Source organism: Lissotriton helveticus, chromosome 7, assembly GCF_964261635.1.
Source record: "Lissotriton helveticus chromosome 7, aLisHel1.1, whole genome shotgun sequence".
Classification (NCBI taxonomy): Eukaryota; Metazoa; Chordata; class Amphibia; order Caudata; family Salamandridae; genus Lissotriton; species Lissotriton helveticus.
The window spans coordinates 277,924,975-277,950,579 of NC_136068.1; the positions used below are offsets into that span (position 1 = coordinate 277,924,975).

The following is a 25,605-nucleotide window of genomic DNA, read 5'->3' on the forward strand; positions in this document are numbered from 1 at the left end:
GAGCCGAGGTGAGTTAATCATGTGAAAATCCACTCAATTAATTTTTTTTATATTTGTGCCACTCATGAAAATGTCATGGTCGCTTTACTTGGCACTCCTTCATCCACTAATTTACCATTTCGGAATTTTATATGCTACCAATTTTACAGATCACATAATCCTAGCCAACTGTACCTTTTGATTCCTCATGCTGCTGATGCCAATTTAATCATGTGTTTTGGGGAAGGCCACATTTCAGTGCACTAGATAGGAGACAGGTATATGCAAGAATTTACTATAATACTTTTGTAAAAAGTATTGGTACATAAAGATGTTTTATTTAACACCAATGATGTTGATTCCTTCATACCAAAATTTGATGTGATCCTGTTTAGAGTTGAAAGGAATTGGACGTGGTCAGTAACACCCAGGACATGATTGGGCAACATTGCCTTTCGAATTCAGTCTTAACAGCCCTTGCTCAAAGTCGGAGGCAATCTTTTGACTCTTTCAAGATCTTCATTATTTGCAACATAACTTAGGGAAGATTGCTCTTCAGTATGCCATTAATGGTTGGTCAGTTCTGTTATATAAAAACATTTGTACAAATGGTTTACTGAATAATTATTTGCCAGACTACTCTATGAGATTTATCTGATAAATATTGCACGTACGGTGTGGTGTGACTGTTCGGTTAGGTAGATAGCTAATCCCTATAATATCTTATTCTACCTAGGTGGTATGCAAATCATATTGTTTGATGACATTAGCAGTGAAGAGAACAGATTATGAATACTGTGTTTTCATTAAATTGTATAACACGTTAATGTAGGTTCATCAGATATCTAACATAAGGATTTATTTTTAAAAGTCAATTTTGTTGCTGGTAATTACAACTGTTACCTTTTACATATTTTTCTTTAATGCTGGTGAGTACATTCCAACAGAGGCACTTTGGATGCCTGCTTTATTATTAATCTTTTTTGTTGTTATTATTACTAACAATGAATCAAACGACTCCCCATTACTTAAGGTTATTGAATTCAAGATTTTGATAAGCTTAAAATATACTGTCTTATTCCAAACCCCCTATAAATTCAAATGCAAAAAGACTGGAGCACACGTCACATAAGCATTGGAGTAGTAGTCAAAAACAGTAAGTAATAAGCCCAAAGCCTGACATTTAGTCTAATAGAATCAATTAATTGTTCTTTGAAGGTTGTCACAGTAGTACAGTCTTTGTTATGGACAAATGAGCAGCCGAGTACATAGAACAGGTTCTGTAGCCCTTATAAAACATGCAATTTTCAGACATGCTATAATACTTGCATCTTTTCTCCCAATTAAAAAGGGGTTCCTATATAGTGATCTACTCTGCTTAAACTATGACAGCTAGTACTTTGATATTCCTTTATCCAAAATTGCTATGAGATTGTTCTGTGGATTAGTAAAGGACCAATGGGTTCAATGCAAAGTGGTTCTCCTTTCATAGCAGCATTCCCAAAACTGGGCAGAGCATTTAAAAATTGAAAAGTTTTATGTTTTTATTTAGATACATGAAAGCACTAGAAGCTTAAGGAATTTTCTAAATGTCTACTACCTTGGTGTACATTACTGGGTGTGTAGGTGAGTGTCTGTGTGTCGGCTCACTATTTGGTTATCACGTGTGAGCACGCATTTTCTGGATTGAGCACCTCATTGTTGAATAAAGTTTCATCACAGATGTTTTCTAATTTAAACGTGTGGCATCAGGTCTGGTGTAATATCTCCAACATGTATTTTTTAATTAGGACAATGGTGCACTTAAGATGCTTCACGTGCAGCATAATCTTTGGCATACGATGTTAGCCTTCCATCCCTGTCTCAAATATACAGCACCTAAATGCTTATAAAGCCAGATTCAGCAAGAGATGCAGGTCATCTTTAATAGATCTTTCATGGACAAACCCCTAAAAATAAATCAGGCATCAATTTCTCATCAAACATTTTAAAAGTCAAAAGGTTGCTTTATTTGCTTCACATCCGAGAGTGGGGCAATGTTAACTATTTTATGGAGAATCTAAGGGGCATATTATGAAGCACGGCGTTAACATTATCGCCGCTTTAGCTGCAGAAAACTGCAGTTAAAATGGCGATAATGGGCTTGATAATATGCCGTAGGGAATTCCTATAGAAGCCCATGTTCACACCAGAACATGGGCTTCTTTGGGAATTCACAAGGGCATATTATCAAGCCCATTATCGCCACTTTAGCAGCAATTTTCTGCCGCTAAAGCAGCGATAATGTTAACGCCGTTTCTTGATAATATGCCCCCAAATGTTTTGCACATGCACACAGACAAAATCATGCAAGGAGAACAAAGGAAGAAGAATACTAGTCGTCACAATTTGAAAGGAGAAATATTGGTAAGAGAAATTGTAGTGGACCTAAGTATTACAGAGTCTAAAGTTGGGAGAGCAGAATGTGACAAATTGCAGGTAGGAGGTTGGATCAAGGACCGTAGGGCACGTGTGATCTCATTTCTTTGATGAGTGTGACCTAGCTCTTTAATGTGACTCTTGATGCTATCTTGATCTGAGGTACACTATATGTCTCAATTGTTTAGCATTTACCAAGTTGAAATGTAGCCTTCTGTTAGACAGAGATAATACTGATGAACAAGGAAAGGAAATAGATCTTTGATTCTTTAAAGCAGGACAAGATTTACAGTTCAGAGAGTGTATAGCCCATCACCTATCACCAGCCGAGAAACAAGTCTGAGAACTTACTGGCTGATGGGGCTCCTTCTGGTTAATCTCCTCGGAATTGGCATTACCTCCATCTCCAATCACTGACTAAAATAACAAATTGTTACTTTTTACAGCTGAACCCATTTAAGTTAAAATATCAGACAACAATATAAATGATTTTTTAAGCGTGCTTTTAGATGTACAGAAATTGTTATTATTGTGTATAATGTGGCTGAATCACTTCAATTCATGCAGAGTTGATCAGATGAGAACCACCGCAGTCAGAGCCTAAAACAGTGCAACGAAAACACAATACCTTATGAAACATTCATAAAATGATTACAGTGTGTATTTGATTCATTCAGAAAAGTGGCAAAATGAAGACCTGAGAATGGTATTCTGCTGGTCCCCAAAGGACACGATCTGCAGGGGAAGTGTCTATGTACTCTTTATCAGATAGGTTTTGCATTATATTGACCAATTGAGCCTGAAAAAAAGTGAGGTTTCACTTTATTTTTTGACAACTTTTAACCTGTTGTCTTCACTCTGAGATTTTCTGGTTAGTTCCAAATTAGTACAAGTTTGTTGTGTTTTTCCAATAGGGTTAACATTGTGGTGGCAAAGTAGTCCACCATGCCATCCAGGACCTATTGTTGGATATTTGAAATTTGCTGTCACAGAAGGGCCGCAAATCCATCAAGTCTACCAACTGCTTAAAAAGCTCCATTGGCTCCCTATCTCTAAAAGGATTATCGTTAAAGCACTAACTCTTGCCTTTAAGGCGCTACACCAAGTAGGGGCCAGATATATTAGGAGGCGCATAATTTTTTATGTGCCATCTAGAACTTTGAGATCAGCCTCTTTGGCTATGGCCTCTGTCCCTTCCATCAGGCCCGCTAGAATTGGAGGACGGTCCTTCCGATGTCTGGCGCCTCGCTGCTGGAATTCACTGCCCGTCTCCCTCAGGAAAATCAGTAATTTACTGAAGGCTTTTTACCCATTGATTTTTCTGATTTGCCCTGCTTCTTCCCTGTTGCCCTTTTCTTTCGGGTTCTTTGCCAAAGCGCCGGGACACTCCTAGGAGTAGCCGTGCGCTATAAAAGACCCGTTTTAACATAAATGTTGGCACTATTCGAATTTCAGACGTGTAAGTCATTCTCAACCATTGCAAAAAGCATTGACCAAATGCTGGTTTTATTAGTGAAACATGCAAACACACATTTCTTTGAGTGTGTTTGGGGGGAAATATAATTGCATTCAACAGATCCATACAATAATATTCCATGTTATTTTAAATGTATTATCTTCATAAATTGATGGGCTGTGAACCGTAGAACCCAAAGCCCTGATTGGAAAGATCAGGTAACATACAGTCACAAGACACACCGGTTTCTCCTGGTAGTGCCACAAATATAACTCATCACTATTCTATTTCGACTGTTTCGGTGAGTGATATGTTCAATCGCATGCCATGCATGTCCCTAGCATCTTTGCGGAAAGCTATCCAGTTATGTCTAACCATGATGTTTTTTCACTGACATACAGAAATGTGCCGTGGACAATTAGGAGGTCAACTGGATTATTTCACAAAGGCCAATAAAAAGCTTGTAGGTGTATTTGAGCTGTGGTCACTTAAAATCCAGGATAGGTCTTAAATGAGTATTTAGATGAGAAAAATCTCCCCCAAGACTTGAGCCATGCTTCTCTCAAGGATGCCTTAATTGCTGGCACATCTTTGAAAGTAAATCTTGCTTGATCCACTCTTACCTTCTTACTACCATTCAATGTGGAGAACCTTTCTATAAAACAATATATGCTACAGCTGCTGCTTCTCTACTGACAGGAGTCTCCAGCAAAGTATGCAAGACTCCTCTATATCTGCCATCACCCCCTTTAAATTCCATTTAAGACAGTTCTTGGTCTAAAAAGTTCATAACAGGGACGCATGAACTTGAGTGACTGAGGCTTTTGGAGCTTTGTTCGAAGGAAGGAACCACTTTGATGAGGAAAGAGAGTTCTGCAGCACAGGTCCTCCATCTGACTCCCTGTTAGATTGAACTTTTTGATGATTCATGCAGCTAGGCTATGCGCTTCTCTTTGCCTTTAGACTGCCATGCCTATCTTTCACTCTGGCACATAAATACTCCATGCTTCTCCTTGCCCACCCTGTGCACAGTCAGGTTTCTGAGATATCTCTCTGTTATCCGCCACACACTGGTATGTTCTTCAATATTGTGTACCATCTGTGTCCTCTATTCAGTCTTTGCTCTCCTTCCTAAAAACATCTTTCTGCCACTAGGACTGCAACATAATTGTGTGAGGCATTGTTGCATCTGCTTTACCATGCTTTGATACTTTGGTGTACTACCTCCGTGAAGCAATCATAAAATGGATTATATGAAATTAGGCAAATGCTCCAATAAAATCAAGTCTTGATGTTAGTTGGGATCTTTGATGTAGAGTAGTCCTTACAACTTTCTGTCACATACGCCACTTCATAAGTAGCCTGCAAATATATATGTGGATGTATATGTGCGTAATCCTAGCTGATTTAAGTGGGTGGACTTTACTTAAAGTCCCCATGCATGTATGAGCAGGGTAACAATGTGCATTATGCTTCAAAAGGGGTTTGGGTCATGGCACCTCTGTACCAAGCATAAACGATGGAAAAAATGAAGCATATTGAACAAAGTAGGTAATTCGTGTGATATATTCATGCTATTGTCATTATAACCATATATTTTCAGACAACAGATATCAATGTCTGATATCTCGCATTTTCGGTTGTAAGTTTTGTGCTCATATACACTGATTTAGCAAATAAACTTCAAATATATATTTATGGGTTGTACTTAGTATCCTTCTTTCTTCTTTGCTAGTTGTTTACAAAATTGAGTTTCTGTCAGTGAACTTCAGATGCTTCTAGTGACATCGTATTTGTTCCTTCTTCTTTGTGTACTAACATAAGCTCTTTTTACTATTTTGCTTCATTGTACAAAATCATATAGTAAACATGGTAACTGTGACCTTAGCTCAGGTGGCTATTTTCGAAGTTAAACCCTTTTTTGGCCTATAAAGGTGCATTAAAATAGCATTGGCAAAATCAGTATGTCTAGCTTGCATTCTACCACTGTCACATTAGCTTCAAATGAACGAATGCCTTCAATACACCCAGTAGGTGGTGTCATTATTCCAAGCATGTGACATTGTAAAGTAGAACATGATTGTAGGAACTACATTATCTGTCCACATCACCCATACGATAATGGCACCGTTACAGCATTTGTGACATGGCGTGGCCTTGCAGTGATCTCATTAGCTCTCACAAGAGACAGCTAAAGCTGTCTGAAGCCAATAACTACAAATATCCTCTATCAAATATGGTACAATAACAAGATGCTCCATCAACAACATACTGACACGCGAGTCTTACACAGTGTCTGAGTGTAACAGCTCTGAAATATCACTTCTGTTAAGGCTTAGCACATGCATGTGGTTTATGTGTGAGAAGCTACTGATCTGAAGTAGTCATTGCCTAAATATTTGGATACCATACATACAAGTACCAACCACTTACAAGTTCGACCACAATTGTCACAAGAGCCGTTCCATCCTCTTTCATAGGACTACTCAACAGGAAAAATTGGTTTCACAAAATACTACTCAGTAAAATGAATGCAAAAGATACGCTCAGGTTTTTGTACATTTAAACCTGTGTCTTAGCATTTTAAAAGATATGGTCGAACTGTTACAAATATAAACATTATCCCCTCAAAAAATAAAACAACTTAGACTAAACTTAAAGATTGACATGAACATAGTATAACCAATCTAAGAAACGTAATGCTCTGATTCTATGATTTCTGTACGTCTACAGTATAAATTTAGTTACAAAAAAAATAGTAAGATGATTTTTTAAACAAATATAATTTGTGGAATTTGTGTAGAAATGTCACGTTCTCCTTGAAAGGAGCATTGGAGAACCATTACAGCACGAATAAAATAACTGTCAACCTAAGATCATGAACAGAGTCAGCTTCAGATGGTTCAGATGGGGGGGGGGGTCAAGATAATAGCCCCGCAGAGATAATCAGACAGTGAAGATGTAAATTCTGCAAATTACCTCTTCACACAATAAAATACAGATGACAAGGGTGAATCAGCAGTTGCAGTTCTAATAAGACTTGATACAATATTCTTCCATGAAAAAGTTGTGTAGGTGTTCTGTTTGTGTAGTCCAATGACACTCCAAATGTAAGCATCAAAAGTACCTTATTTAGGGTTTTGTGGACCGGGAGGAATGCCATAATGTGGTGGTCCTTCCACCCTGCCAAGCCAGTAGCTTCCCCACTCCATTTAGAGTTGCGAGAACCACAGGGATACATCAGTGGAGCCACCACGTGCTCCGTTGGTGGTAAACTCTGACCCAGGGATTCGTCCAGCACAGGAGCCCGTTCTCCACCCATTTCTGCCATTGAAGACATGGTGAAAATTGTCAGGGAAAATGTTAAATGGCCTCATGCACAGAGAAAAATCTCCCTTTGCATCTGTGTCATTTATTTGTTCTGAGAAACCAAATCCCCACTTTGTGTGTTTGTTTTCTCTGAACCATAAAAAAGGTTTGTTGAGCGGGAACTTAAACAAGGTACCTGTTCGGCAAACCTTCAGTATTGTGAAGGGAGCCCCTATGGCAGGGACTCCCTTTACAGCATAGAAATCCTCACCAGTTATCTGGGGATTGGTAAAGTACAGCAGGAAGTCTTCCACCACGGCGGTGGAGTTCATGACCCCCAAGTGGACCAGTGGGCTGTCCATGACTGTCTAGATTGCACCAATTCTGAATGCCAGAGAGAAGAGCAGAACATATAGCATGAGAAGTTGGGTAAATAATATGTCCTTCATGGAGTAAAAACTATTCAAACAAATTAAAAGGGAAGCTGTTGAACATTTTCATTCAGAGTCTGTGACATCATTATATGTCTGTCTGTTGAAGCACAGCCATTCACAGACTCATCTACCTCTTTGGAAGATTTCTAATATCAGATGGCTCAACATTTATCTTAAGCAACAAAAGAGAGCACCTTTAAAAGCTTACCAAGTGACAAAGCTCTCGCTTGCAAATAGTTGTACGTCCATTCAGTGGTTGTCATATTAACACATGTATTGAATGCTAAGCGTGCCTATATAGCCAACCAATTGATAATCTTGGTCTTAATTTGAAAATACAAGGATCTCACGAAGTTCTGGGCCTTTATTAACAATTTTTGGGGCATATTAACACGGGCTTTATCTCTGCGTTTTTGGCTTTAAAAGCCAAAGAAGCTGAGATAAAAATTTCGCCCTATCAACAACAGGATGCTAACATGCAAAATCGCATGTTAGCACCCCTTTTCACTACGCTTCCCTTTGCCTCTTTAATGAGATGCAAAGTGGGCGTTCCAGAGCAAAATTAGCGACATTTCTCCTATTATCAAGCTTCACGCTAACCCTGTTAGAGACAAAAAAAAGCAGTGCTAACCACGGTTAACGCTGCTTTTTTACGTCTGCTAATTTTCAGACTTAGAAAAACCAAAGGTGGTGATGGACGGAGCGTTGACAATACAAACATTCACCCCCAGTCAACTGATCTGGGTTTAATCCATCACCGTTCTTTAGCTCACTCCGCCACCCCAGTTCAGACATGGCCATATACAAATCAGTCTGACCCTGTGCCTCATGGGAACAGTCCAGCCCGAACTGCCAAGCCATGTCTTCCCTGGACCGGAATCAAGCTTCCCAGGACCGGTTTCTGGCATTACAGCCGTCTTCAGCCCAGCTTGCTTGAATCCAGTGGCAAAGTGAGCAAGGGACTCACGTCTGAGCATACCCTGCCAACTTATGGCGAACCATACATTTGCATATGGCCATGTCTGAACTGGGGTGGCGGAGTGAGCTAAAGAACGGGGATGGATTAACTGGGGGTGAGTGTTTGTATTGTCAACGCTCCGTCCATCACCACCTTTGGTTTTTAGTTCCCATAGGATAACATTGGAATTACCTTATTACATGTTATAAGTATAATTTCTACATCGGAAGAGATAACCAGTTCATATTTAGTGTCTCTGGAATCACAATTGAAAATCCAAGCTAATGGTGAAGTCAGATTTGAAATTGCAATTCTGAAAATGCCACTTTTAGAAAGTTGGAATTTTCTTGCCTCAACCAGTTAGTGCCTGCAGCCTGCCTGGCGTAGTGGGCAAAAGAACAATGGATTTAGCCCAGATCATTTGATTGGGGGAGAATGTTTGCATTGTCAGCATTCGGTCCATCATTTGTTTGCTGTAACACTTTTCACCCTAAGTGGGATGGATATGCCCGGACGTGGGTCCCTTGCTTACTGTGCCACTGGATTCAAGCTAGCCTGGCTGAAGAAGGGTGACATACCCTGAAACCGGTCCTAGGATGTGTGTTTCCAGTCCAGGGAGGACCTGGCCTGGTAGTTTCGTCTGGACTGTTCCCATGAGGCACAGGGCAAGACAGATTTGCATATAGCTGGATCCAAACTGGGGTGGCGTAGTGGGTAAAAGAACGATGGATTCAACCCAGAACTTTTGACTGGGGGAGAATGTTTGCATTGTCAGCATTCCATCCATCATTTCTTTGCTGTAACACTTTTCGCCCTAAGTGGGATGGGCATGCCCAGACATGGGTCCCTTGCTCACTGTGCCACTGGATTCATGCAAGCCTTGCTGAAGAAGGGTGACATACCCTGAAACTGGTCCCAGGATGCTTGTTTCCGGTCCAGGAAGGACTTGGCCTGGCAGTTCGGTCTAGAATGTTCTCATGAGGCACAGGGTCAAGTCTGATTTGCATATGGCTGGGTCCAAACTGGGGTGGCATAGTGGGCAAAAGAATGATTAATTTAACCCAGATCTTTTGACTGGGGGAGAATGTTTACATTGTCAGCATTCCGTCCATCATTTGTTTTCTGTAACACTTTTTGCCCTAAGTCAGATGGGTATGCCCAGACCTGGGTCCCTTGCTCAATGCGCCACTGGATTCAAGCTAGCCTGGATGAAGAAGAGTGACATACCCTGAAACCGGTCCTAGGATGCTTCTTTCTGGTTTGTGGAGGACCTGGACTGTTAGTTCAGTCTGGACTGTTTCCATGAGGCACAGGGTTAAGACTGATTTGCATATGGCTGGGTCCAAACTGGGGTGGCGTAGTGGGCAAAAGAACGATGGATTTAACCCAGTTCTTTTGACTGGGGGAGAATGTTTGCATTGTCAGCATTCCGTCCATCATTTGTTTGCTGTAACACTTTATGCCCTAAGTGGGATGGGTATGCCCAGAAGTGGGTCCCTTGCTCACTGTGCCACTGGATTCAAGCTAGCCTGGCTGAAGAAGGGAGACATACCCTGAAACCGGTCCCAGGATGCTTGTTTACGGTCCAGGGAGGACCTGGCCTGTCAGTTCGGTCTGGACTGTTCCCATGAGGCACAGGGTCAAGACTGATTTGGTGGGTCCAAACTGGGGTGGCGTAGTGGGAAAAAGAATGATGGATTTAACCCAGATCTTTTGACTGGAGTAGAATGTTTGCATTGTCAGCATTCCATCCATCATTTGTTTGCTGTAACACTTGCAGCCTGCCTGAGGCACATGACAGGATGTAGTTGGCATTTGGGTTTTATGTATTCTCCTAGACAGCCACACACAATAGGGACCTTAGATGTGAGTGAATGGGCCATCACTGGCAGAATGGGTGAGTCAGTACACTTCTGGACCTGTGGATACTCTGCCAGGAAGAGGGACTGGTGTGCTGCTACAAGTGACTACCACTCTGCTGGACTCCAGCTCTAAAAGAACTGCTACCCTGCTGTGCTGCTCTGCTACATGCTGCCTCTTGCCTGGGGAAGAAGGACCCAGGACCCCAGAGTCATTCAAAGGGCTAGTCTGCTGGCCACCTGAATAGAACTTCAGGAACATAAAAGGCTCTCCAAGCAGCTCCTGGACCCAGCTGCATCGAGATCCTGACCCACAAGTGGTGTCTTTCAGGTCCTGAGCACTTGTTGTGGCTTACAGCCTCTTGAAATCAAACTGTTGGGCTCTTTGTGACCAGGAATGTGCCAATTTGTACCAGAGCTCATCACAACCCACCGCAGACCGTCCTATTTGCACAGTAAGCATCACTCACCCGCAGAGGACCGCCACCATGAAGTTCAGCCATCCACAGACCCTGGCCTGTTCTTCGCACCTGTGTACCACCACCTGGGACGCTTTCCTTGCTCCCTCCAACACTCTCCAAAGCTATTGGGACTCCTAGCACAAAACTTGAGAAGTTAACCTTCAGCGGTATTAATCTCAATGAATCAATCAATCCGGATTTATAAAGCACTGCTAATCACCCTATATGGTATCCAGGCACTTGCAGGTCCCGGAAAGTCTCAATTGAACTGCCAGGTCTTGACAGCCCTTCTTTATTCCGTAAGTGAGGTGAGGGTATGGAGCTGGGTGGGAAGGCTGATCCAGGTCTTTGCTGTGATGTAGAAGTATGAGCATCCTCAACTTCTGCTTCAGTAGATGTGAAGTGTTGGCAAATGATGGGGAGGGGGAGCCTAGTCGGTTGGTGCAAGATCAAACAGTGGTTAATGTAAGTTGGTCCTTGGTTGTGTAGAGCCTTGTGTGCGTGGGTCAGTAGCGTTAATTGGCATGTCTTCTTTTTTTTATTGAGCAGAAACACAGGGGATCCAGAAAATGGTATACATATAAGTTACCAACTATAACATATATAAAGTGCATTGTGTCATATTTAACCTGGATATATAATTATTAATGGAGTAAACATTAGCAGCTCCTTTCTGATAGCGGTACAATATGCCAAATTCCATCTAAACATAACAATTGAGCTTTGCGGGAAAAACTACACCAAGTGCAATACAATACTAGCAAACATATATAAAGTGCAAGATGCGTTTTATCACAAATATGGATTATTCCTATCCAATTAGGATTGATTCCTGATAGGTAAATTTCCGACTAAAGTGCAATGTACCGGTTACCATCAAAGCGTAAAATTGGCATCTCTTCTGTACGGAAGCTAGTATATTTGCCTTAGGTGGGGTGTGATGTGATGTGGGTTCGTCGTAGAAGGTCAAGGATGAGCATGTCTCTGTAGGAGGTGTTCGGCAATTGCTACATAGAGAGCGTTACAAAATCCAGTCGGCTGTTGATTAGGGCCTCTGTCACAGTGCATCTTGTGTGTAGGTGTAGCTACTTGAAGATATTACTTAGAATGGGTAGAGTGAGGTAGGAGGCGGAGGAGATGGCGTTGATCTGTGATTTCATAGTGAGCTTGTTAGCAGTGATGATTCTGAGGTTTCTGGTGTGGTCAGTGGGTGTGGGTCCTAGGTCCAATGGCCACCACGAGTCATTCCATGGGTCTGTATCTGACACGCACTCCATGGCGGGAGGCCTGAATGTTTGAATTTTACCCAGTCCAGCACAGCCAGATAGCCGCTGTTGGTGCTTTATGCTTTCAGGTGCTATTTTACTGTTTAATCTTTAGAAATTCATAACTTCAGTTCTTCTGATTGGATATTAGTCATGTTGGTCTTGTTTCATTTATTACATTCAGCTCTACATTTTACATTTGGCGTGGCTCCTTTTTGTATGGTGTTTTCACTGTTTTACTGTTTAAAGTGTTGCACAACAACTTTACACATTGCCTCTAAGTTAGGCCTGACTCCTCTGTGTCAAGCTACCAGGGGATGAGCACTGGCTTATTTGGGGGTTGTTTGTGCCTTACTCTGACTAGGATTGTGGATGTGGCTTCCTTGGTGTCCTTGGTGAAAGGGGAAGTGGATTATGTAGGAACTTTTTACCAGTTGGTTCATGGCCACCAATTGATGATATTATTGTTCTACATCAACCCCCTCCAATCATATTTGAACTGAAAGTAAGAGTAAGAGATGATGCCGGATGCATGAAAACTTATCTGTAGAGGTGGGTAATAAATTGTGGTCCGCCAGCGGAGTTGGTTGAGTTTTGACCAATGAAGAATTCAGCCAAATTCTGCCAACCACCGAGTGGGGACTTTTTTTCTCACATGCGGCTTGTCAAGACACCAGCATATATTTTGGTCTGTGAGCTCTTTTAAACTATTCCCTCCTGTACAAATGAGATGGCAGAGGAATTCTTACAAGGGGATTATTAACTGTAAAGCTAGCACTGAGTGCTGGCCTCAGGAAGTCTCTCTCACCCAGTCGGAAATTTCTCATCAAATGTGAAACAGCTGACACAAGAACTCCAGGATTCAGGTTCAACGTCTTTGTACCAGAATTCCAGACTGAGTGGTGGTTTGGTTTTGGAAATGGATTAAACAACTTCGATTTGGAGCTCCCTCTACCAGTGAGTCTGGGTTACACATACCAAAATTCATAGCCATCTTCTGTTGCCTCTCCCACTTGATGGTGATTAAAATCAAAAGATACTGCAGGTGTAAGGCACTCACACCTTTATCCAATGAAGACTAACATCAATGAACTGTGCTGTTTCACATGGTTCACTGCTTTGTCCACTCCGTCCATCATCCCCTTTGGTTTTGCTATGTTTGAACTAAGTTGGCAGGGTATGCCCAGACGTGGGTCCCTTGCTCACTTTGCCACTGGATTCAGGCTAGTCTAGCTGATGACGGCTGATTAGCCAGAAACCGGTCCTCTGAAGTTTGTTTCCAGTCCAGGGAAGATATGGCTTGGCAGTTCGGGCTGGACTGTTCCCATGAGGCACAGGGTCAGACTGATTTGCATATGGCCATGTCTGAACTGGTGTGGCGGAGTGAGCTAAAGAATTATGATGGATTAAACCCAGATCAGTTGACTGGTGGTGAGTGCTTGCAATGTTCAACACTCCGTCTATCATCCCCTTTAGATTTACAATGTTCGCCCTAAGTTGGCAGGGTATTCCTGGACGTGGGTCCCTTGCTCACTTTGCCACTGGATTCAAGCTAGCCTGGCTGATGATGGCTGATTAGCCAGAAACCGGTCCCAGGATGCTTCTTTCTGGTCCAGGGAAGACATGGCTTGGCAGTTCGGGCTGGACTGTTCCCATGAGGCACAGGGTCAGACTGATTCGCTTATGGCCATGTCTGAACTGGGGTGGCGGAGTGAGCTAAAGAATGATGATGGATTAAAACCAGATCAGTTGACTGGGGGTGAGTGCTTGCAATGTTCAACACTCCGTCCATCATCCCCTTTGGTTTTGCTTTGTTCACCCTAAGTTGGCAGGGTATGCCCAGACGTGGGTCCCTTGCTCACTTTGCCACTGGATTCAAGCTAGCCTGGCTGATGACGGCTGATTAGCCAGAAACCGGTTCCAGGATGATTGTTTCCGGTCCAGGGAAGACATGGCTTGGCAGTTCGGGCTGGACTGTTCCCATGAGGCACAGGGTCAGACTGATTTACATATGGCCATGTCTGAACTGGGGTGGCGGAGTGAGCTAAAGAATGATGATGGATTAAACCCAGATCAGTTGACTGGAGGTGAGTGCCTGCAATGTTAAACACTCCGTCCATCATCCCCTTTAGTTTTACTTTCTAAAAGTGGCCTTTTCAAAAACACAATTTAAAAACCATCTCCCTAAAAAGATGAGTTATTAAATTTTGAGTTCAGAGAGCATAACCTCCTCTTCTCCACCTTGTCGCAATGGAAAGTCATACTAGTGGAAAACAAAATAAACAGTATTTCACTATCAGGACATGTAAAACACACCAGTATATGTCTCACCTTTTTCATATACTGCACACTTCCCATTGAGGTATCTTGGGCCTATCTGAGGGGTGCCTTACATGTAAGAAAAGCGAATTTGGGGGCCTAGCAAGAGGGTGCACTTGCCAGGTCGACATGGCAGTTAAAAACTGCACGTGCAGACACTGCAGTGGGAGGTCTGAGTCACATTTGAAAAGGATACTTATGTAGGTGGCACAATTAGTGCTGCAGGCCGACTAGCAGCATTTGATTTACAGGCCCTGGGCACACACAGTGCATTGTACTAGGGACTTACCTATTAAATAAAATATTGCAATTATTGATAACCAATCATGATCATAATTTACACGGGGAACATATGCACTTTAGCACTGATTAGCAGTGGTAAAGGGCTCAGAGCCCTAAAGCCTACAAAAACAGGTCAGGAAAAATTTGAGAAAAAGCAAACAAATCTTGGGAATAACCCTCCAAAAAGGCCATTTCCAACACCACAATTTTAGAAATTGTATTAAAACCCTCCAAAATCCTCTCGGAGATAATATGAGGGGCGAGACAACAAGTAATGTCATCAGGAGTATTCTAATCAATATTACTCCAATTTATTTTGGCCCCTTTATTTACCGAATAATTAACAGGTAAATTGTTAGTTACACCAGCTCAAGCTAAAAGGCTAAAATAAAAACGCAAAGAAATATGGTTATGATCACTTAAGGGAAGCAGACACATGTCATATTGCAAAAGGTGCTAAGCAAGATCAGTTGGTGAAAGGAAGTCCCCTAACTCAGCCTGTAAATGTTGGATGGCATGGCTTGTCATAAGGACAATAGTCTGAGGCAAAACTCAGGTTATGAGTTTGGATTATCTGATTTAAAGATTCACCATATGATGAGTGTTTAAAATGATTTATATTGTCCCCCAAAATATTAGAAAATTGACAGATACCATTTCCACTATAGGAGCATTTAGTAATATTACAATCTCCTGCCCATATGATTGAGCTGTCACCATTTCCCTGTCTAACCACAATATCTAGCAGTAGCCTTCCCAATTCATGAATAATTTCTACTGGATGCACTGATTTTTTTTACTACAACCACGTTAACCATGTGTATCACTTGCAATTTCAAAACTTGATAATACAGGCTTGACGCTATTTCCTTCATCATCAAATTCTTAATGGAGCAAGACACAAAAATGGCCAAACCCCCTTTACTCTCCTCACTGGTGAATGAATAGCTTGGGAGCAATAAGATTTATATCAGTTCATACTTATGGGGTCAGTTTCCTGACAACAGACAGCATCATAGTTTTGAAGATATGCCTGCCAGTCTTCCTTATTATATTTGTCCAGAGTGCCTGAAATGTTCCGGGAAAGGAAGAGAAGAGCATGCCCACACTCAACATTGATCTTCACTCGATTTGAGGTGTGTACTGATGGGACTTCTAAAGGAAGGGTATTAACAATCCCCTGTTGGGTTGGTTACCTTCACTTTGTTGGTCTGGTTCAGGCATCACTTGTTTCTATGAGTCCTGATAGTGGTTCAAATCTATTGGGGTGAGTAAAGTTTACTAAAGGGAGCTGATTCTGGTGAGCTTTATTTATTCTATTACTCTGGCTATAAAAGATATGTCTGGGTGGTGGTGGATAGAAGAACCTAAGGAACTAGCCCTTATTTTAGAAGAATATAGAGAAACAGAATTCAACTGAGTCAACAGAAACCCTACGAACTCTGGGTCCCTAAAAGTTAAAACAACACAATCTCCCTCAGCAGATTTCATGGTTGGACCAACCCATTTTACTCTATGCGCCATTATTATTTTATCAATGTCAAATGGATTGCAATCTGAATTTCTCCCACACCAAAAGGCAGCTTTATTATTAAGATTTTGACAAGACTCCTGAATTCCTTCAGCTAAAGGAGGAACTCCCACAAGAACCATTGTGTATGGGGTACATTTCGGAAGTAGATGCAAAATATCAGAAACTCCTAAGCACAGGAGGAGGAGGAACAGGTTGCTGACAGTGAATGTTTGAAGTTCTGGGTGTAAGGGTGTCTGAAACGACCTGTGGACAGCCTGGCAAAGTGGGCATTCCTTCAGCCTGTGCCTTTTGGTTGCTAGAACACCTAACAGGTCCGGAGACAGGACCATGGCCTTGAGCAAACTGTCCAACAACAGTAGATGGCAAATCAGGACCTCAAGCTTCAATAGTAACTCGATTGGCTAAGTCCTGATTAAGCAAGTTCCCTCCATTCTCTCATGGGGGATTTATTTGGCGTTCTTGTTTGGCAATTCCCACAAAAAAATTAAAGCTGTTCTACAGTTTTTTTCAGGCGCGACACACTAGGCTTTAGGGCATCAACCAGGAAGTTTGTTACACTGGGATAGTTCCTCCAAAAAGGAATGAAGCCTGTCACTGCCCAAAGGAATTAATGGGGGGGGGGGTTCCTGCTGATCAGGACTTTGTTTGTGTCTTGTAGGTCCTAGGCCTTGTTTCTTGGAAGAACTTACAGGTTGCACCAATTTTTTCCTTCCTCCCTTGGGGCCTTATTTATGAGAAGCGATGAATGGCTGCATGAAAACAGTGATGTGTCACTTCTCAGTGCGCCCTCCTTGCGACATGATGGATGCGTCATATTTACTGTATGATGCATCATGTCGCAAGGAGTTACAGATCCATTAGTATTGCTGAGGTATCTGTAGGCACAAAAGTGACGCATTGCCGGGGTGTATCTGAAAACAGATGCAACTCCAGCAATGTGTCCTTTCACATGGGGCAAGCCCCATGGGAAACTGCCTGCATCAATATTACGCCTGCTGTGAGGAAGGCGTGAGATATTGACGCAATGGCATCATAGCATTGGCACACTGAAATCTCATAGATTTCAATGCACCACTTTTACTAGGCTTTTTGTGGGGGAACTCCCACCCTGCATACATTTTACCCGGCGACGGTATAATGTTGTGCAGGAGTTTACAAAGTGACACCTCTGCCTAGATGCGTCACTTTGTAAATAGGGCCCACCATGGCATAAAAAGTGATGCACAGATGGCAAAAATGGACACAAGGCCTCATAAATAAGGTCCTTGGTTTCTAAACTTTCAGCTCCAACTGTACTTTTCACAATATCCTGAGAGTGGCTGGTAGGCTGATGACTGGTAGAATGAATACAAAGAAAAATAGGGGAAAGTGGTGCAGCTAGGACAGCTGGTTGTATCAGCTGCTGGGCCTTTCCCCCTCCAATCATCAATCTTTTGGCCACAGCGATGTGGGGAGGTTGGGATGAGGAGAGAGATAATCTGCATTCGGCCAGTTCAATCTCTTTATTTAGGGCTCCTGCAGTCTGCTGTAAATAACCGTCCAGGGTGATACCAGTGGCAAAATGTGTTGGATTGGTCTTACATTTCCCCATTTCATCTGGTTCTATGTCCAACACAAAATATTTACCCAAGCAGTGGAATAGTGTATGCTGATGCTACCATACATTTTTAACAGTACCTTAGGAGTCTAAATCCCTTATGGTCCTCCCAATGAATGAGCTAGGAGAGGGGAGGGCCTGGCCCCACCTCAGAAAACCGCGTCCGGGCCCGCCTTTGGCCCAGGCTTAGCAGGCACACTTCCCGCACTGCGGGATTGCCACTGAGCCTTTACGCCATCGGTAAGGATGGCTCTGCCTTTCACGCTGCCAGGAATGCCAGGGGACTGAGTTCCACCCCAACTGGCAAACAAAAGCTGCAAATAGGGTCTTGGACAGCCCAAGAAAGAGTGTCGCCCTAACCACAATGGAGGAGCAAGCCAAGGGGAAAAGAGGGTGAGTGCTGGCAGCCCTGGATCAAACAGCGCAACCAGCAACAGAAGGACCCAAAGCCACAAGCCTCACTAAAACTCACACTCAAGAGGGGCAAAGGAGCGGCAGACAGGTACCACTGAACTGCAAAAAGGACAATGTAGAACAGCCACTGCTACGCAAGTGGGGCAGCGATTGCAGTCTCAGGGTGCCTGGTCCTTTCTGCTGAAGAAGGAGGCAGGGCCTAAGAGCCGCACTTCCAAAGTTTCCCAAAGTCGTGGGGGTTTCAAAGTATATGAGCCACCCATTAAAATGATCAGAACCAGGCAAAGTTCCCCTTGAGTGCTGCTGCTCAGCAGATCCAGACGAGGTACAGGGCAGATTCCACTGTAAAAGGGAAGCCAACATTTTAGTTATCAGCCAGGGATGATCCTATTTCTACATCCCCCAGGGCTGTCCAGGAAACATGACCCCAAACACCATCACCAGAGGGGTCCAATAAGGTTCTGCAGGCTTTCCCCACAGAAACAGAAAGCCGACGGCTGCTACCGGGGACCAAAGAGGATCAGTTTTTCCCTAGTTAGGGCTCATCAGCCAGGTATATCTTGGTTCCAATGCCACAGTGTGCAAGGGGGCCCATGTCTAGGCATACCTGTCCCATTTCGGGTGATACACTAAAGTATACAAAAAAGTGGTGGGTGAAATGCTTACATTAATCTCAACCTCTGGTATTCACTTCAGGTTACATCCCAGGCCATCGTTATTTTGAACACCATACCACCTCAGCTTGAACTCAACCATATGCAACTCCTTCTTGACCCTGCTCCAGTGGTAAAAGTCCACCCCAAACTGCCAGGCAAAGACCACCTTGAACTTGAACACAAGCAACCTAGGACCAGTTTCGACCTGGTTAGGGCTCACAAACCAGGAATAGCTTGGCTCTATGGGTGGTATGGTGGTAAAAAAAATCACTATCAGTGACTAAATTTATTTTGAGCATTCCATCCATCGCCTTGTTGTTGATGCACACAATGGCTGTCATAGGGTACAAATATAAAAATATATGAGTTTATCAGTTTGGTTAGTTTTTTGAGGTTCATTCCCTACAACCAATAGTTCTGGGCAAGAGCATATCATGCAAGCTGGTGAGAGGGGTAAGTAGGCATTATGTTCAGCTTGTGGCCTAATCACTTATGCAACCTATCCATGTTTGATATTTATATATTCATAAAACCCATGGCAATGAACATATGCATCCATCTGTCATAAAAATATGTTTCTGTAATAGTGAACTGTGGAAAAATATTACCATTCTGAAAATCCAATCAAAATGCAGGAACCACATATTGAATGTAGGCTCAGGGTCAGCTTTTCAGAAAAAAGCAGATAATCCACCAATAATTTTTTAAAGGGGACATGATTAGAAAATAGATTATTTTGCAACATTGACCAAGGTCATATGGTTGAAATCTGAGACTAAATTTTTACAAACTGGTCTAAAATCAAATGCATGTTGGTGGAAATTACCATGTTTAGCGTGGTAGTCCCCAGGTTTTTGTACCCACCAATCAATTTTTGGTGAATCCATTTTTGTTGGCTTTAGGACTCTGCACACTTTACTCCTGCTAAATCAATGGTAAAGTGATTGTGCTCTCCCTTCCAAAGGTGGTAAATTTGGCATACATTTAATTGGCGCCTGTAATTCACTTATAAACCCCTAGTATATGGTACTATGTGTTCCTAGGGTCAGTAAATAAATTCCACAAGTGGGTAGAAGCAATCATTCAGCCACTCACTGTAGATGTACTGCCAAACACGTTAACAGGCCTGTCCTTGCAGCCTGTGTGTGCAGTTTTAAACTGCCATTTCAACCAGGAAACAAAAACCTCTGCCAGGCATAAGCCTTCCCTTTCAATACTTCTAAGTCACCCCTGAGGTATGTCCTAACCACTTATAGGGCATGGCATTTAAAAAGTAGGACATGTGTATTTCATGTTTTACATGTCCAGGCAGTGAAAAACCCCTAAAGTCATTTTTCACTGTGGCAAGCCTGGCTTCCCATAGACTAATACTGGTTCAACTTGTTACATTCAGGAAGTGCTAAATTCAGTTTGGGAACAGATGGAGTGATACTTATTCCACTCATTTTATTAATAATTTAAAATCCTGTTTAATGGTTAAGTTATATTTTAAATTATTGTTTTGAAATTGCCAATTTTAAAACGTTATAACAAGCTACAATGGCTCTGTCAGGGAGCAACAATTACTTGGCTTAATTTGGAATAAATCCTGAATCATAATTACGTAACAGTATACGTTGAGGGTTAAATAATACTGTAGATAGATCAAATCAACATGCACAATAAGGTGAGTATGGGAACACCTTGATACAAGGAGGGTAAGACATGTGCTATTGATTGCTGTTTCAGGATATCGAGCAGCAGACGGGCCGCTGCATTTTGTAGGACCTTCATTTTATTGAGAAAGTGTGTGCGCATGTTGAGGAACAGCCCGTTGCAATAGTCTAGTCTGGACAATATGAGCGCTGTCACCACCGCTTTCTGGAGCTCTGGTGGAATAAAGGGAAGGATCTTTCTGATGGTTTTAATCATAAAAAACAGGAGGAGGTGATTGCATTGATTTGCCCCTCGAAGGATAGTTTGGACTCAAAAAGAACTCCGAGGTTTTCACCTCATTGACAGGATTGGGTGTTTCGCCCATTTCCCGTGGCGACCAGTTTGGTTGCCAACAAGAGGTATGATTTCCAGAAAGAAGCACCTCGGTTTTCCCTGCATTCAGTTTGAGGCAGTTTTGGGCCATCCACTGTTTGACTTTGCACAGGCAATCATGGAATCCTAAAGCAGTGTCCTTGTGGTCCCCAGAAAAGGAGGCCATGATTTGTGTGTCATCCGCATTTGACTCTGTTTTAAACCAAAGGATTTTATGAGCGAGCAGAGGGGGGTAGCATATAGGTTGAAAAGTGCTGGGCTCAATGAGGAGCCCTGTGGCACCCCGCAGGACAGGGTGAACCAGGATGAGCTGTGCCCGTCAAGCTCCACCCGTTGTTCTCTGTCAGTGAGAAAGGACTTCAGAAGGGCCAGAGCCTTGCCCCTGAACCCATGCACAAAAGGCGACTGACCAGCCGGTTGTGATCAACCTTGTCTAAGGCCGCAGAGAGGTCCAATAGGATCAGAGCTAACTTCCCGCCTTTATCCAGAACAGTGCTTTAAATGGGAAAAAATAAGTGCAGGTACTCATTAAAATGCGCTAGAGGTGTAGTGAGTGGGCGGGGCTAGGGCCGGAGCTAAGGGCAGGACATGATGATACTTAACAACTTCTATATTAGTTGCAGCACACAACAAAGCACATGATAAATGTGTTTATATAAACAAAGCAGGTTAACTCATTACACAAAATGAAAGAGAAATGCAATAATATGTTAACATTTCCTTTTTTTGCAATAGTTGCACCTTCTTAATGCCATACTGTTAATTGCTGTTGTTTAGCACAATACTATATATTTTTGAGCAAGTGAGTAGGAACAAACTGAAAATACCCCCACTTCGAACCAAAGCTCTTATGGCACCAAGCAAATGAAGCAAATCATCATGACCCTCCACAGAAGATATCTCTTGTCTCTTCCATCAATCTATCCATTCATCCTTTCATCCAACCATTTACCTGCTGATGTTCACCATTTACCGTTTACATTCTGTTGTCTGTTCAGTTTTTCATCCATCATTCAGTTGATTTTCACCATTCCGTCTGTCCACCCTTCATATCCAAACCTATCCATCCTTCCTTAAACCTATCCATTAATCTTTTCACTCATCCATCTCTTTATCCACCTTTTCACTCATCCATCAATCCTTTCGCTCATATATCAATCAACCCTTTCACTCCATCACCCTTTCACTCAATCCCTCCTTTCACTCATCCATCATCCACCCTTTCATCCATCCTCTCCACCTTTCATTCATCCATCCAATATTTAACTTATCCACCCATCATCGGCCCTGATATCCAATCATCCACCCTCTTTCATCCATCCATTCACTCATCCATCCATCCATCCGCACATCCACCCTTGCTCACTCATCCACCCATCCACTCACTCACTCACCAACCCTCCCTACTACGTTATTTATGAACCTTTGTCGCAGAGCAGACATGTACACCCAAAAGGCCACCCATTTTCTTTAAAATACCTCCTGAGAGTGTCTTGCTTCTTTCTCTCTCACTTTTTCTTACAAGAAACAGGCTTACAAATGCAGGCAAACAGACAAACATAAGCAGGCACACAAAAGATTTCGGTATGTTAAAACCCATATTATACTCTTCACCATGGCTTTTTTAATTGTCACTGGCAGGGGATTGCCAGGATTTCTGTGTTTACGCAAATGCAGAGGATAGTGTGAATGTGTTGACAGCACAGCCTTTTTGAAGGCGCATTAACCATCTAAGCTACTTATTGGTCAGAGTGCAAACTATCAGTAGAGAAAACTCTGACTTCTCGACAGCGGCAACAATAATCCCATGAGTTATATCTGATTTAGCAAGTCTAACTGTGCTGAGAAAATAAAGGGTGCTGCTTTGTAGTGTCACTGTCAAGCAGGGATGTCAAACACTTTGCACTACTAATAAATCAGCAAAACTGCTAGTTTAGACAAAACGTAGCGCATATTCAGCACAGACAGACAAGTGTGCCCATTTGCAAGGTCCTATGCCGTGCTGGAGCCCCTAATGATTTTTGTAACAAACAGTTTAAATGTCAGCAGCAGGAGAGTATTAAATTGTCTCTTTACAGCTGTCTGAACGATCCACCGAGGAGCTGCTGGATGGCACCATGTGGATCGCTAGCCTGTCTCTTTTTCAGAGAGTCAGACAGCGAGCCCTGCTGCAGTGTCTCTGCCTGTGCCAACTGCTCCCACTATGAGACTCGCGATGGCGTGGTGAGTCTGGGGCAGAAGTTGGGCTCTGCTGGGCACAGCAATAGCACATCATGTCGAGTTCAGGAGGAGGTGAGCAGGTGATTGGTTCTCGAACCCCGGCTTCCTCCTTCAACTCCATACAGCAGGGGAATTTCATGGGTGCAATGGGGCCCAGCTGGCAGGCAGGAAATGAAACATCCTGCCACAGCATTGGCCTATAAGAAGCAGACCGGCCAATGAGGCATTTGGCGTTAGGAAGGTAGGTGCCTCAATGCAGAAAACAGTTAGATTAGCACTCCAGGGGCCTCTTCGATCGCATTGTCTGGGCATTAACACTCACATCAAGAGAAAGGACGTGTGAGATTCCGTCGCCCTTTTATCTGATAACATTTCTATGTTCAAAGTGTTACCCTGCACTGACTTTTCACTACCTGAAGTGCTGCGCTTTGAAAATCACACGCGAACACTAGCAGGTAAAATGAATCTCGACCCAGCTCTTTCAAGCCCTGCTGAATAGCTCAGCTGGGGCTCTGATGGTGGGAGGGGGCCGCAGAAGCTGTGCCTCGGCTGCCAGTGACATGTCCCACTCCGGCTCACCAGCACAGCCACGAGACCACCCTTTCATGAGTACCGGTACTCTCTTCAGAAGAAGAGAAGTGCCGGTACTCAAAGTGATAAATTTAAGAAGTGCCGGTACTCAGTACCGGTGAGTACCGGCCCATTTAAAGCACTGATCCAGAACCTCTCTGATTTCTTCAGACACATTGATTAGGGCCAGCTCGGTACCATGTTGACTTCTAAAGCCATATTGTGCACAATCTAATAGCTTTTTTTCCTCCAAGAACTTGGTGAGTTCTGTATTCATGGCCATCTCAACAATCTTAGCGGGCAAGGGAAGATGAGAAATAGGCCTATACCTGTTTGCATCTTGACAATCCAAGTTTTATTTTTTTAACTGAAAACCAGTGTTCCTACACTGAGCATATTAAGGAAAATAAGGATCCATATCCATTTTACCCAGTGATGTGTTTCCATGTGTGTCCTGGAGGAGGCCAATGCAGTGTTTCAAACAGTGTGGTGGAAGAAATCAGAAAAATAACAAATTGTGAGATGTTATGTCCACAATTTTAGAATGAAGAATGACTGCCACCCACAAATCATGTTTGTTGTTGTTGCAGTTTTGTATAGTCAAACTTGACCCGTACGTATTTGAGCTCTTTACATGAGCACCAATTACATTACACAAGGACACATTCTTTATTGGTAGGCACCGAGGGATTAAGTGACTTGCACAGAATCACAGGATTTTAAGCCAGCACCAAGAGTTGAACCCAGTCCTCCCAGGCCAAAGTCAGCAGCTCCGGCTGTTATGCCACATCCTCTCCTTCCTAATGGAACACTGACTATTGGTTAATATAAGCCACTAAGTAAGGGATGATGTAATCATGTACTTCACTTCAGTAGATTGAACCCATACTTGCTAGAAACAACTTGGCGTTATATCACCAAACTAAGCATATTTATGAAAAAAGAACCATGGTACCATGTTCGCTTGAAAGGTTCGTGATGTGTAGGAGTAAAGTTTCAGCTTTTGGAAAGAAGCATAAAAAAATCAAATGAAACATGTATCGTCTGCAAGAGAACTTCGAAAAAGAATTAAGAGAAAGGTCAGCCTCTCTCCTAGATCCACAACAGAATCCTAAAGGTGTGCAGAATTGAAAAATACATATGGATTTCCCATGATTCTCCAATGATTGGTATAGATTACCAAATGAAGGGCCACATGTTTGACCTTTTTTGCAGTCGCAGACAGGAAATCAGCCCATTTGCGATGGAAAAAAGGGTAGTGATTTGTACAAATGCTATTTTTCAAGTCAGTGGCTCGCAAAATCGTGTTTGTGGGTCACTATTAAGAACGGTTGTGCCAAGGGCGCCCCTTCCTTATAGCATGTCACAATGGTATGTACCATTGTTGTGCGATGCATTTGCGGTTGCGAAACACTCATAGTTTACCACGTACTTTGAGTAGGTGGTAAGCCACCTGCAAACAGGAAGAGGACCCAGGGGACCCCTTCCCCTTTGAGAAAGGATGCAAAAATATTTTATAAGAGCAGGCAGTGGGCTCTTAAAAAATGTAACAGAAAAGTTTCATTTTTCTTTTTTAGTTGCACTCCATTTTCGTTTGAGGAAAATGGGCTGCATTTAAAAAAAAAACTGCTTTATTGAAAAAGCAGTCACAGATATGGTAGTCTGCTGACCCGAGCAGGCCGCCATCCCTGTGAGTGCTGGCTATTCCCAATGGGTCGCTAATTGCAACCTGCCTCATGATTATTGATGAGGCAGGTCATTTACGACCACATTAGGAATCACAACCAATGTGTTAATGTTTATACAACCCAACTCCTGTCACTCAAGATAACATTTCCCTGATTCC

General features: G+C 42.7%; 1 protein-coding gene across 6 annotated transcripts in view; it reads right to left on the minus strand.

Annotated features, from left to right (window-relative positions):
* The window catches only part of BCAS1 (brain enriched myelin associated protein 1), a 531,445-nt gene that overhangs the window by 13,943 nt on the left and 491,897 nt on the right, over nucleotides 1-25,605 (minus strand). For 4 of the 6 annotated variants that reach the window (XM_078652060.1, XM_078652059.1, XM_078652057.1 and 1 more), the window contains one exon: nucleotides 2,749-2,814. The exons of the other annotated variants lie outside the window; for them this stretch is intronic. In XM_078652060.1, the coding sequence (XP_078508186.1) occupies nucleotides 2,749-2,814 (66 nt within the window). The remainder of the gene's footprint in view (nucleotides 1-2,748; nucleotides 2,815-25,605) is intronic. 6 annotated transcript variants of the gene reach the window in all.